The sequence below is a fragment of the Oryzias melastigma genome, linkage group LG7 (genome assembly GCF_002922805.2).
Source record: "Oryzias melastigma strain HK-1 linkage group LG7, ASM292280v2, whole genome shotgun sequence".
NCBI classification, from domain to species: domain Eukaryota; kingdom Metazoa; phylum Chordata; class Actinopteri; order Beloniformes; family Adrianichthyidae; genus Oryzias; species Oryzias melastigma.
The window spans coordinates 30997070-31008980 of NC_050518.1; the positions used below are offsets into that span (position 1 = coordinate 30997070).

At 42.0% G+C, this 11911-nt stretch overlaps 2 protein-coding genes across 2 annotated transcripts in view; both read right to left on the bottom strand.

The window, feature by feature from the left end:
* Positions 1-1697, bottom strand: part of LOC112141047 (noelin) — a 16016-nt gene extending 14319 nt beyond the window's left edge. Inside the window, exon 1 of the mRNA XM_024264089.1 lies at positions 1411-1697. Within this exon, the coding sequence (XP_024119857.1) occupies positions 1411-1467 (57 nt within the window). The 5' untranslated portion in view covers positions 1468-1697. The remainder of the gene's footprint in view (positions 1-1410) is intronic.
* Positions 1698-6133: 4436 nt separating this feature from the next.
* On the bottom strand, positions 6134-9070 carry lg7h9orf116 (linkage group 7 C9orf116 homolog). Its single transcript, XM_024264086.1, has 3 exons — positions 8893-9070; positions 8329-8407; positions 6134-6347 (listed from the first exon to the last, which is right to left on the bottom strand). The coding sequence occupies exons 1-3, from the start codon at positions 8985-8987 to the stop codon at positions 6153-6155; spliced, it is 369 nt and encodes a 122-aa protein (XP_024119854.1). The 5' UTR covers positions 8988-9070; the 3' UTR covers positions 6134-6152.
* Positions 9071-11911: the final 2841 nt, after the last annotated feature.

Here is an 11911-nt window from a genome sequence, read left to right on the forward strand (position 1 = left end):
CCCCGAAAGGGAAGAAGCGGCCAAGAAAATGGATGGAAATCTGCAAAATCAGCAAAGAATCAAATATTTATTTCCTCCACAGTATGAAATCTGCAGGAAAGACCTTTTCTGACCGGTGACAGGAATCCTCTGTTCTTCAGCTGCAGAATAAGCTGAACTATCCTTCAGAAACAGCCCTAGAAGGTCTGAAGGATGCAAGACGCTCTTTAGCTCTCTGCTTTTCACACTCTCTCTTCTTTTATCACATTTGGATTGCTCACACACACACCAGTGTGAAGTGAGAGGATGAAGCGCTTGGTGTAAGAACACTTTCTAGAAGAAGCTCTGGAACAGTGAGGTTTGGTTCACGCAGGACACAATGTAGAGCTGCTGAAATCAGCAGTCGTCATGTCAGATAAGAACCTTGAAAAACGTTTAAAGCTGAAACGTCATCATCAATCTTCCAGCCAGCAGTGACCCAGCTGTCTTTAGCCTTCCTCCAGGTTCATCTGCAGTCATGATCTCTTTTCCCCGCATGCAGGAACCAGCTGCTCTGCTTCTGTGAATCCAGAGTTGTTGAAGCTCTCCCAAAAGCCGCCAGGTTCTGGCCTCCAGCATTTCTGCACAGGAGCCGTTCTGAGCTTCTGCATGCAGCAGTCTGTGGTGTCAGATCAATGAAAGCTTTAAACACTGCTGTTTTTACCCAACAAATGTTTGAGATTTCACAGGAAGTATCTTCAGCCTTCTGCCTCTGAAGACACGGCCGAGTGCAGCACCACGTCCCCCAGCTCTGCAATCAATGGAAAAGCTCGACTTCTGCCAAACTCTGCAGCAGCTCAACAAAAGCGAGACCTGCAGCAAAGCTCAGCCATGTGCCAAATGCAGCCCCACACAGGCTGGGATGATCCACATTTCATATGCTGTTGCCATGGCAACAGCAAGACCATGACACACACAGAGAGAGGGAGAAAGGGGCCAAAAAATCTGCTTCCAGCCCCAGGCGTGATATTGACAAACGGGTTTGAAGATGTCAAGAGGGTGACCTTTGACCTGTGTGGAGGGCAGCAGTTTGATTCAAAGTTTCTTCTGAAACTTTCTCTGCTCTTCCGTGATTTTGTTGTGATCAGTCCTCACTGGAGTCTGGATTATCCTCATCATTTGAATTGTGCTGCTTTTTGTTTTTTAACAGAGATATAAGAACGTAATGAATCTGAGAAACACGTTTAACAAGAACTAAAATAATCAAGCTCCTTTGTTCCGATCTTTTTCCATCAGAAACACTAAAAGTGTTGAAGCCTGTCTACCTGATCAGGTGGACTTGTTCTGCAGACACCGGTCCATCAAGGACCGTGGGTCGATCAGAACCGATGAGCAGCAGAACGATGAGAACCGATGAGGAGCATGAAAACCAGACGGGAGGAGGAAGCTTACCTGAGTGATGAGCAGCAGCAGAACACAAACACTCAGCAGGTTCTCCCCGTTCTCCATCTGTCCTCCTGAAAACAGCTGTGCCGCCTTTGCCCCTTATCGATCGCTTTCCTCGAGGTAATGATCAGGTTATCTGGTCATCTGTTAATCTGCTCCTCCGGTCTGCCCGCCGCGCTGCTCTCTCCTCCCCCTCCTCCTCTTCTTCTCCGTCTTCTTCTCTGATGCAGCGCCAAAAACCTGCCGAGTGGAAACAAAATCCTCCATCTCACAGTGTGTGTGTGATGTCACAGCCTGGCTGCTGAGCAGATCTGTGGAGCAGCAGGAGGAGGAGGAGCAGGAGGAGGAGGAGGAGGAGGAGCTGTCTGTGATGCTGAGCATGTCTTACTGTGTGTTCACGAGGAGCCATTTGGCTTCAGGCAGAAAATATTGGTTTATTTTTATCCTGCCAGAACTGAAGCTCGAGAAGGAAAAACCTGCTCATACAAGATTCCGTCTTCAGTGGAATTCCTGCTGGGTTCCACGTGGAGGTCAGGGATCTGAGGAGGATGTGCAGACGCATCTGAAAGCTTCAAGTACATTTTCTCCGGTGCTTTGGCTTCAGCATCAGTGAGACAGGCTGCAGCCTTTCGGGCAGCTGTTGCCCTTCAGAGGGCAGGAGCGCTCAGCCTTGAGAGGTGGGGGGCTGCAGCGCTGCAGGAGGTCGGTCAAGTGTCACGGCTTGCTGAACGCCGCTGCTGTGTGGTACACACGACTAAAGTCTGGGATGAAGGCTGCGGTCAGAAAACACGTCTCACCTGGACAAGCACACAGGTGGTTTGGTGCTTCTGTGAGATGTTCTGAGAAGGGGGGGGCTATCAATCATAATTTACAGGAACAATTCAATTAAACTCACAAGAGCCTGAATCCATTCAATTCTGATTTTTCTTTTTCCATTTTTCTGATTCTTCATTTCAATTTCACACCAGGTTTCACTTAAGAAGCATCCAAAGAGCTTCATTTAACCCTTTGTACTGTATATTTGGCTTTGCAGTTTTACTTCCTGCTCAAGTCAAGCATCTTGTATTTCTGTTCTTGCAGCTCCGGCCCTCATACCATCCTCTGCCAGTGGTCCTCCTCCTTGCACAAAGGAGGAGGTAGTGGGCCTGATGTAGGGTTTTTGCCCTCCTCCACATCTCCTGATGTCCTGTCTCCTGGTAGTGCCTCCATGCTCTGGACACTACGCTGACAGACACAGCTAACCTTCTCATGTTAATATACTGTCCTGGACGAGGTGCACTACCTAGGCCTCTAGTGTGGGTTGTGACGCCGTCTCATGGTACCCCTGGAGTGAAAACACTGTTGGCATTCAGAAGTCACCAAAACATCATCCAGATAACACAAGGACGGAGAAGTCATCTGTGGTCACTACCTGCAGAGCCACTCCTCTATTGGAGTTGTGTTGTACACACATGTATCAAATATTTGCTCCAGTGATTTTAACTTCTCTATCTTCAATCTTCCTGTCTTAACTGCTTGACATCATGAGAAGATGATATAAAGCAGGAACTTGAAGAACCATCATCAACTCTCATGTACTGGAAGATACTGTGGAGAAATTTATGTCAGTATGTAGATTTCATGTGATTCAGGAGATGCACTGACCCATCTATAAGAGGAGGATTTAGACGGAGGACCTTCAGAGCAGAGAGGAGATTCTCTGTCTGTTCTCCTTGTGTAAGTAAACTCGTCTTTCTTGTCACAATTAATGCTTCAGGTTGATTAAACCTAACAAGTTATTTTGCTGATCATATATTATTTCCTGCTGTTGTCCATTCCACTTATAAAAAATCATGTGATTGTCATTTTTTGGACAGTATGATTACACTGAAATGTGATCAAAACAGTAGGGCTGCCACGATTAGTTGACTAATCAAAGACTAATCGATTAGTCGACTAATCGATGACTAATCGACTATTAAAATAGTCGACCACTAATTTAATAGTCGATGAGTCGTTACTTTATATTAAATGGAGTCAGACTGTAGTAAAGTTGAAAGTTATAATGACATTCTGATAGCTTTTTGGACTATTTGGCCATTTATTAAGGGTTTTTGGGCTATTGTGGAGTTTAGCTAATATTTCAGCTAAATCCTGACTATTTTGACTAATTTAGGCTTTTTATGTTTTTTATACTAATTTTGGCATTTAAATCATATTTTAGCTGGCTTTCAGCTTCAGTGATTTCAATTTCAGGATCTTCAGCTATCAGCATTAGCACCTTCAGCAGCCAAATTCAGCTCACAGCATTCACACTATATATCTAGTTTTTAGCTAGTTTGAAGCTAATGATGGTTAAGATGTGTGCTTTACATCCAGATTGTGCATGTCCTGATCAGTCAGTGATTAGTCAACTATTAAAATAATCTTTGTGGCAGCCCTACAAAGCTGACAGGATAGTAATCAACCAGACATTGAAGTGGTGGATAAAGAAGATGGATGGAGGATGTGGAAGTATGAAGGGGTGGTAACATCAAAACTCAGAGGAACTGGAGAAAGCTTTGAAGGTGAAAGTGACAGTGGTGCCCGTGGTAATTGGAGCACTCAGAGCTGTAACCTCCACACTGGAGGAGTGGCTACAGCAGATCCCTGGAAAGACCTCAGACATCTCAGTCCAGAAAAGAACAGGAACAGCTGAGATACTGCAGGACCCTCAAGCTCCCAGACCTCTGGTAGAGGACCCGAGCTAAGAGGAGAAACCACCCACGGAGGGTGAGAGGGGTGTTTATCCACCATGCAGACTTTGATTCGATGTGTTTTTATCAGTTATCTTGCACTATAATTTTTGGACTTGTAATGGTTGCCATTAAGGGCCGGATTTTTTGATTCACTCTCCAAGACAGCTGGAAATGTCAGTTTGAGAAGTGAAATCAGACTGAAAACATCCAAAAATAGCATGAATGATGAATGATGGCAGTGATTAATGTCCAATTATCAACACTGAATTCTTCTACGGCTAAACAAGCATCATCTGATTGATTGCATCAATATTTATGAGTAAGCAGAGCTTCTGTGGGTGCTGTGGTACCAGTGACACGCTGACTTTAGCTGAAGTTCTGCTCTCTGATTTATTCATGATAGACTGAGAGAGAAAGACCTGACAGCAGGAGAAGAAGAGATGGAGGCAAGAATGTCTTTAAATTAATCATGCACCTCGAAGGGTTGTCATGGAAACAACATCTATCTGCAGACACCAGAGTGTGTAAATGTACTTGGCTGAGCCTGCATGTGTCAGATGGTACTCAGCAGGGCGCTCGCACACTCACACAAACACGCACGCACACACACATGCACACATGCAAAGTGCTGGACAAAAAAAGAAAATCAAATCGCACATTCAGAAGCATCTCAGCATTATAAAATATTTGTGAAATTCACAGCTAAAGAACTAAAAATATAGTATTATAACTGCAGTTCATACTGGATATTCCATGTTATTAAATCATTTAGAACAGTTTGTGACAGTTTGGTGGACTTTAGGGGCAGGGTTTCATCAGTGGGCTAGGTGAAGGGCTGGCACGCAGGAGCCCTGGGTTCAATTCCCAGGGTCGTCCACTGACCCCACCCAGATTGGGTCCTTAGGCAAGACCCTTGACGCTGCTGCCTAACTGGGTCCCTGTGCCCCTCAAGTACAGGGTTGTGTCAGGAAGGACATCCGGCGTAAAAACTCTGCCAAATCACTGATGAGAAACAGTGGGTGCTGTTACGCTGTGGAGACCCCGAAATGGATAAGCTGAAAGTGAACTACATTTCAACAGAGGGTACTGAATTAAAGTATCAGCAGTTCCATAATTACAGTCCTAACCATGTCGCTCCACTCGGCCCCCTCTGTCCAGTTAGAGTTTGCTTCTCTGAGCAAGCAGGGAGGGATAAATGAAGGGGGAGGGCTAATGGGGAGGGCTAAGGGGAGGGCTAAGGGGAGTATTTGGATCGGGCCTTATACTCTGGAAAATTCGGTATACAAGTTCACTCCCTCTCAAGCCGTCCACTGAACTTGTTGTGACAATCTTTGGTTGTCTTGTTTATGCATTATTTTTGCTGTGATTCCTTGAAATAAACCATTTCCAGAAACAGCATACAAGTAATTTAATTAAAAGAAAATGGAAAAGCAAGAAAACAGCAATCTGAAAATGCACAGAAAATGGTCTTTTTAGTAGCAGTGACGGTGAGGTGGGACATTGGAACAGTGACTGTGACCCCCATGACAGAAGAACCCATCAGTTATATCTTCTGTCATCCATCTTTTTGCTGCTACCTGTCGAGGAACATGATAAAACAGGCGAGACATCCCCCCCCCCCACCCCATAGCCCCAGGAGTGGAGCACAATACTCAAAATTCAACCATTATCTTAAAATTCAGTTTTCAATCCAAATTAAACCACTGTGCTGCATGAATAAATGGAACTGCTTTTCTCTGATGGTTGAAGTGTTGTGTTGTTATGCAGCAGGTAACATTCAGCAGTAATCTTAAATGATGATCTGCAGGCCCTGCTTCTTGCACTTCTTCAAATTTCTCCAGAATTTGTTACAAAGATCAATGGAAATGTTTGCAATTTTTTTCAATCAATACTTTTACATTTTCATGACTGAACACTTGTTTGCTGCCCCCCTCCCCCTGCAGGAGCTGTTCTGGACAGACACTGGTTAACCCCCCGTCTCTAAAACACGATTGATCGAATTGGAAGCAGAAGACTTTCAACATGTTGTGTTTAATTACTGCTGCCTTCATGACCACTTTGGTTTCCAGCGTGGTAGAGGTGGTGGATGGCGGCCCTCCTGTGTTGGGTTTCCGTGGTGACAGTAACTCTGCTCCGTGTTATGTTGGTATTGAACGTATTATCCCGATACATCCCATGTTGGAGCAGGGCCTCTGAAAACTGACAGCACTTCCCTCGATACTGCATCTGGAATACAAGCGGGTGTTGGTGTCAGAAGTGGGACCGACTCAGAGGAGGATTCTGAGGGTGGATTCAGACTGGAAGGAAACGTCTGTTGGTCCGAAGTGAGTCCGCTTTATTTGATAAGAAGGTTTCTGACATTTAGATTGTCAGGAAAACAGTGAGAATCAATGTGTATCACGTTAAAAGTTGCTTTGATGAGCCTGTCTTAATCTGACCACATTTTGATGGGTTGCTGTGCCTCATTGTTGCTTTACATTTGCCTGCAGCCCATCGGCTGCCACGATCCCACTCTGTTTACATCCTGTGGAGTCCAGCTTTGGTGGCCGTTTTGATCCAAGCATGAAGCCTACTCAGAATGAGGAATCTCAGAGCGAACCGGACCTCAATCCAGGAGAACCTTTTCACGGTGACGTCAGACAAAATGGCGACAGGGCTGAAAAAAAGGGACTTCTGATGTGCATTTAGAACGACAAAGCTGACAGCTGAACGCTGTTGGACACAATTTTACACAAATAATAAAAGATAATCTTACCAATTTCAACAGAAAAATGTACAATATTTATTTTATGAAAGTCCTGCTGAACTGTATTTTCATTTCCTCTCCTAGATCGTTCACAAATCTAAATTCTAATTTGAATAATCCTTCAATATTTGATGTTTTATTCAAATATCAACCTTTCATTTGAGCAGATTTTATTCTAACAGGTTCTATTTTGGCTGATGTTATTTGCACGTATTTTAAGTGCGATCAGAACAAAAACTGATAGAAATTCATGTTTTTCACATTTAATACCTGCAGTAAAGACACACATCACTACATTGTCCGTACACATTTGAATCTCTTCCCAGGATAAATGTACTTGTTGTTCTACAGGATATTTTAGGGATAATAGTAAAAACAGGAATGGTTTGGTTCAGTCAAAATGTTCAGAGCAGCTATGGAGACACGTAGTTTCAGCTTTCAAAATAAGAGCGGTCAAGTAAAAAAATAAAAAATTAAATCAATCTCTGGGTGAACATATTTTATAACATTACATGGAAATAGTCCCTTTTGGCAACAGTTTCCAATTAATTTAATAATTTTTTCCTTTATTTTCCTGCAGATCAGACACACAGTTCTGATCAAAAACAAAGAGGAGTGATGTTAGAACCACTGAGCTAACAGCAGCTCACTGACCGCAGTAGAAAACATTACAACAGGAATAAGTTTGACTTTAATGTCAGACACGCTGGAATTCTCTGACTTTTGATCTGTTTACAGGATTATGTGAACATGGAAATTTAGGAAACTTAACTGGTGAGAAAAGATCTTCTGCAGCTCCACGTCTCATAGCTAAAGCTAATGCTAGTGTTAGCATTAGCACAGATTTAAAGAATAAAATCATAATTACCTTCATAACCAAACAAGCAGCATTCAATGAAGTTCTTGTAACCTTTGTCTAACTTTAACCTGGTTGTCAGAGAGAAATAATCCACGACTGGATTAATATCATCCAGAGGAATTTGTGGATCAGCTGATCTGTTCTGACTGCAGACAGGATCACTGACATTTGTACTCTGATTTATGAACGATCTTTCAACGATCTAAGAGGAGGAAACAAATACAACCAAGTAGGACATTTATACAATAAATATTGTACAGATTTCAGTCACAATTGGTTAGGTTACCTTTTATTATTCATGTAAAATTGCTTTAAACAGCGTTCAGCTGTCAGCTTTGCTGTTCTAAACCATATAAACAGGAAGCCCCTTGACCGGTGATGTGTGACGTCACTTGAAAAGAGTCTATTGGAAACGAACAGAGACCACCTGGAAAGGATCAGAGAGCAGCTTTTGGTCCTGGACCAGGGTCTGCTTGGGTGTACTCAGGCAGAGACTCTGTTCTGGAGGATCGGTGGAAACAAACTCCGGTTCACTTGAAGCGGACCAAATGTGTCCAGTCTGAACCCAGCCTGAGACTCACTGCTGCTCCGTCAGCACTCACCGGCATCTCATGCACTGTTGGCTTCTCACTGCCGTAGGTCTGGTTGGATGTTCGGTATAACGGATGAGTCTGTTTCCCTCTGAGACACAAACAGAACGAGCTTTAGGACAAACACAGATGGTTCAGGGGTCTGACCTGAGGAGACTTTCAAAATAAAATGACAGTTTCTCTTCTTTCTCTGTGTTTCACTGGCTCCAAATTTAAACATGTTCATCCTGCTTGTTGTGAGTTTTTACTTTCATTCAACCTTTTGTTGATGTTGTTTTTGTTGTTTTCAGAATCAACACACAAAACAGATTTGAGTTCATCATGTTCAGCTCTCAGAAATGTTTGGATAAAAAGATCTTCTTTCCGCTTGTTGAGCTCACTTTTAATGCGCAGAATTAGCAAGAGAGTCATTAATTATGAATGTTCAAATTATAGGCACCTTTGACAGTGAGAAGAAAAATGTTTCCACGAGCCTAGTATTTACCTGACGCACCTGAACACACCTCAGGAAGCGCCACCCCCCGTAACCCTGGCAACCTCTGCTAAAACCCTGCTATGTGTCTCCCTCGGACGTACCCGTAACCATGGAAACAGTCGGGGTCGTTAAACCTCCGCGGCAGGTCCGGATCCGTCCGGTAAAAGTCGCAGGTGTGAACTTTGCGGTTCTCCATGGCCGCCGCTCACTGCCACTGCCACACAACACACGCAACACTGCGGTGCCAAGGAGACACGTGACGTCACTCTCTGGCTCCTCCCTCTCCTGAGTGAAAAGAATACTCAGAGAGAAGAAGGGAAACAAAACAAATAACTTTTCATTTAGAGTTTTTGTTAATTGAATATCCATCAGTTCTGAACGTGAGGGGTTGCTGGAGCCTATCCCACCTTTATTCAAGGTGAAACTAGGCCCGGGAGGGTCTTTGAACCAGCGGCAGAAAAATGTTTTTTACTTAAAGAATTGATGTACTAAGAATATTACTAATTATTTTAATAGTTTCACAGTTAAATCCACATTTTAAAAGAGGATTTTCATTATTCTTTGATGTCTGAATATGAAACACTGTAATGTCATTTGGGATCATTTTTAGACCAATTTTTGAAGTGGATCTTTGATCTACTGTAATAACCAAATAAGGTTTTATTATGCTTTTTTCACTTCCAAGACCTTTGAAAAATCATTGCCGTTATTATTTTCCCACCTGCACAGAGCCATCCACGTTTGTTTCAGCGCTTGCAAGCAAAAGAATTACCTGTTATCAGGCTGCGTAAAACATGTCGTCAAAATTCATGGAGTCAATTGTTAGAAAACTAGAAAATTATTACAAGACAGATGTTGTTGTCGAGCAGAGCAGGAAAGGCAGCAGTAAAACTTTGTGAGTGAAGAAGTGTGAGTCTGGAGCGAACATGAGCAGCTGTGAAACAGACTCACAGTGGAGATGCTGTTGACAGGACCGATGCTCCTCCGGGCAGGAGGCTGATCTCAGTCTCCATGGTTACTGACGCAGACGCTGTATTCAGGTGAACAATGTTTGGCCCGTGATGTGGTCCAGTGTGAACAGCTGGACAGAAGCTGGCCAGAAAACAATCCATGTTTAAATAAAACCTGCAATAACATTTAAGCATTCTGACTGAATAGTTGTGTGTGACGTCATTGTTAGTCAGTGTGAACATGCTTGTGTTCAGCTGAAGCCTTTGAGGGTCATAAGTCCTTTGTCTTTGTCTTATTTCGAATTCTCAACATAAGAATAATTTATAGAGGGTTTTTTAGGAACACACCAGCATTTTATTCTATATATCAAAACTCCTAAAGGCTACGGGTAAAAACATACTTCCACAGAACACAAAAATGTTTCATGAAAGAGGAGAACATTAACTCAGAAAGATTAGGAACCTTGTGTCAGGACAACCATAAAGTCTGTGCATGTCCGTCTGTGGGGATGTGCTGGAATAACATGGAGGAAAGGATCCAAACTAGTGAAAATGTTGCTCTTTTAATAATACAAACTGAAAATTTTGGAAATATATAAATTAAATGATCATGATTTAATGAAGCTGGTTTGGTTAATTGATCCTTTTTTCTTTATTCTTTTTGTGTTTATGTGAATAAATATTATTTGTTTAATGTGAAAAAATAATGCATAAAACATGATAATATTGTGCCCACATGGGAATTAAGACAAGTTTTCTTCTTTTAATTATTTATTCAATTAAAACACTTGTAACACTGGCTGCATTTTTATGTCAAACCTATACACAGATGTTCTTTATGAACTTCCATACTTTATGTTCTCATTTTAAGGGGATTATTGTTTAATTGTAGACCCATTTTCTATTTTAATAATTTTTTTTCAAAGCTGCAAAAAAACAAACATGAAAAGGTTGTGCTGAAAATAATACCAAATGGAACAAGGTGAACAGTTTTAAGGTTCAGAAATTCATAACAAAAGAACTTTAATCTAGATTATACTATTGTACTATTCATATACCTTAATGAAACACAGCAGAACAGCTGGACCTCTCAGATGATGCTCTCCACAATTACAGATTTGTCGTTTGAAAAGGAAATTCTTCACGTTTTCTGTTCATATTTTGTTTCACAAACTAGGAGAATTTTTAAAGAGAAAAAAAATAGTTTATAGTTGCACTAAACTTATTTGTTGGAAAAAGATTTATAATGCAAAGTATGTTGATATATGTACAGAGTAAGGAGGAGGGTCATTTTATATCATATATGTTAAAAAAATAAAAAAGAGGGAACATCAAAGGGCCTGATCGGACCATCAATGAAACATTTCTCAATAACTACCCAGGAAACCCAGAACCCAGAAAGGTGGTCTTCCACAAAAGGAAAATATTTAAAAAAACATGTAAGAAATAAAGAAATAAACCCTACAATCCAAACCCAAAGCCCAGTTTCAGCATTGAAGGGGTTGTGAGGAGGGAGGTGGCAGGTTTCTGGGGGTGGGGCTCTGCTGAGGTCATCTCTCCTTCAGGTCTGACAGTGGACCCCAGCAGCAGAGCAGAAACCTCCAGGGATGGCCTGGAATATGTACAGAGAAGTATTTATTTATTTAAACCCTAAAGGACTATAGAGGCACTTAAAATTGTTTTTAGGATAGTAACACTGCTCCCTGCCCAGGACGCAAACCTTTATAATGGAAGTCAGCCACGTTGACCACTGCACCAACATTTGGTACGACTCCATCAGCATGTAGATCTTTTGACAGGCATCTCCAGTATTTAAGGTTTAAAGATTTCCATTGTTAAGGGTTTAAAAAGAGGAAGAGAAAAAGGAAACAAGATCACCGGTTAAGTTATTATTTTCCAAAGAAAAAATGAGCTAAATTTTTTGATCGAAACAGACAAACCTCTGCTTTTAAGGTGTGTTTTCCTCCTCTTCCTTTCTTGTTTTTTACCTTCAAGCAGTCCCTGAAGGCTTGTTTTGCTGCTTTTACATCCTTTCAGTTTACATAAGCACTAACCTCCTCCTCCTCTGCTCCACCAAGCTTTGACAGCAGCTGTGTCAGGCAAGGAGGGGAGCAGCACCAAACAGTTATTGATTATATCAAACTTTTGAGGCTTTTTAGTTTTAATTATT

What these genes read in the sequence shown, in the direction of transcription:
- lg7h9orf116 (XM_024264086.1), bottom strand. Translation starts at nt 8,987, where the DNA reads ATGGAGAACCGCAAAGTTCACACCTGCGACTTTTACCGGACGGATCCG. An exon ending in GACTGTTTCCATGGTTACGG is followed by an intron (nt 8,408 to 8,892) that starts GTACGTCCGAGG and finishes TTTGTGTCTCAG; the next exon opens with AGGGAAACAGACTCATCCGT. An exon ending in CAACAGTGCATGAGATGCCG is followed by an intron (nt 6,348 to 8,328) that starts GTGAGTGCTGAC and finishes CTTGTATTCCAG; the next exon opens with ATGCAGTATCGAGGGAAGTG.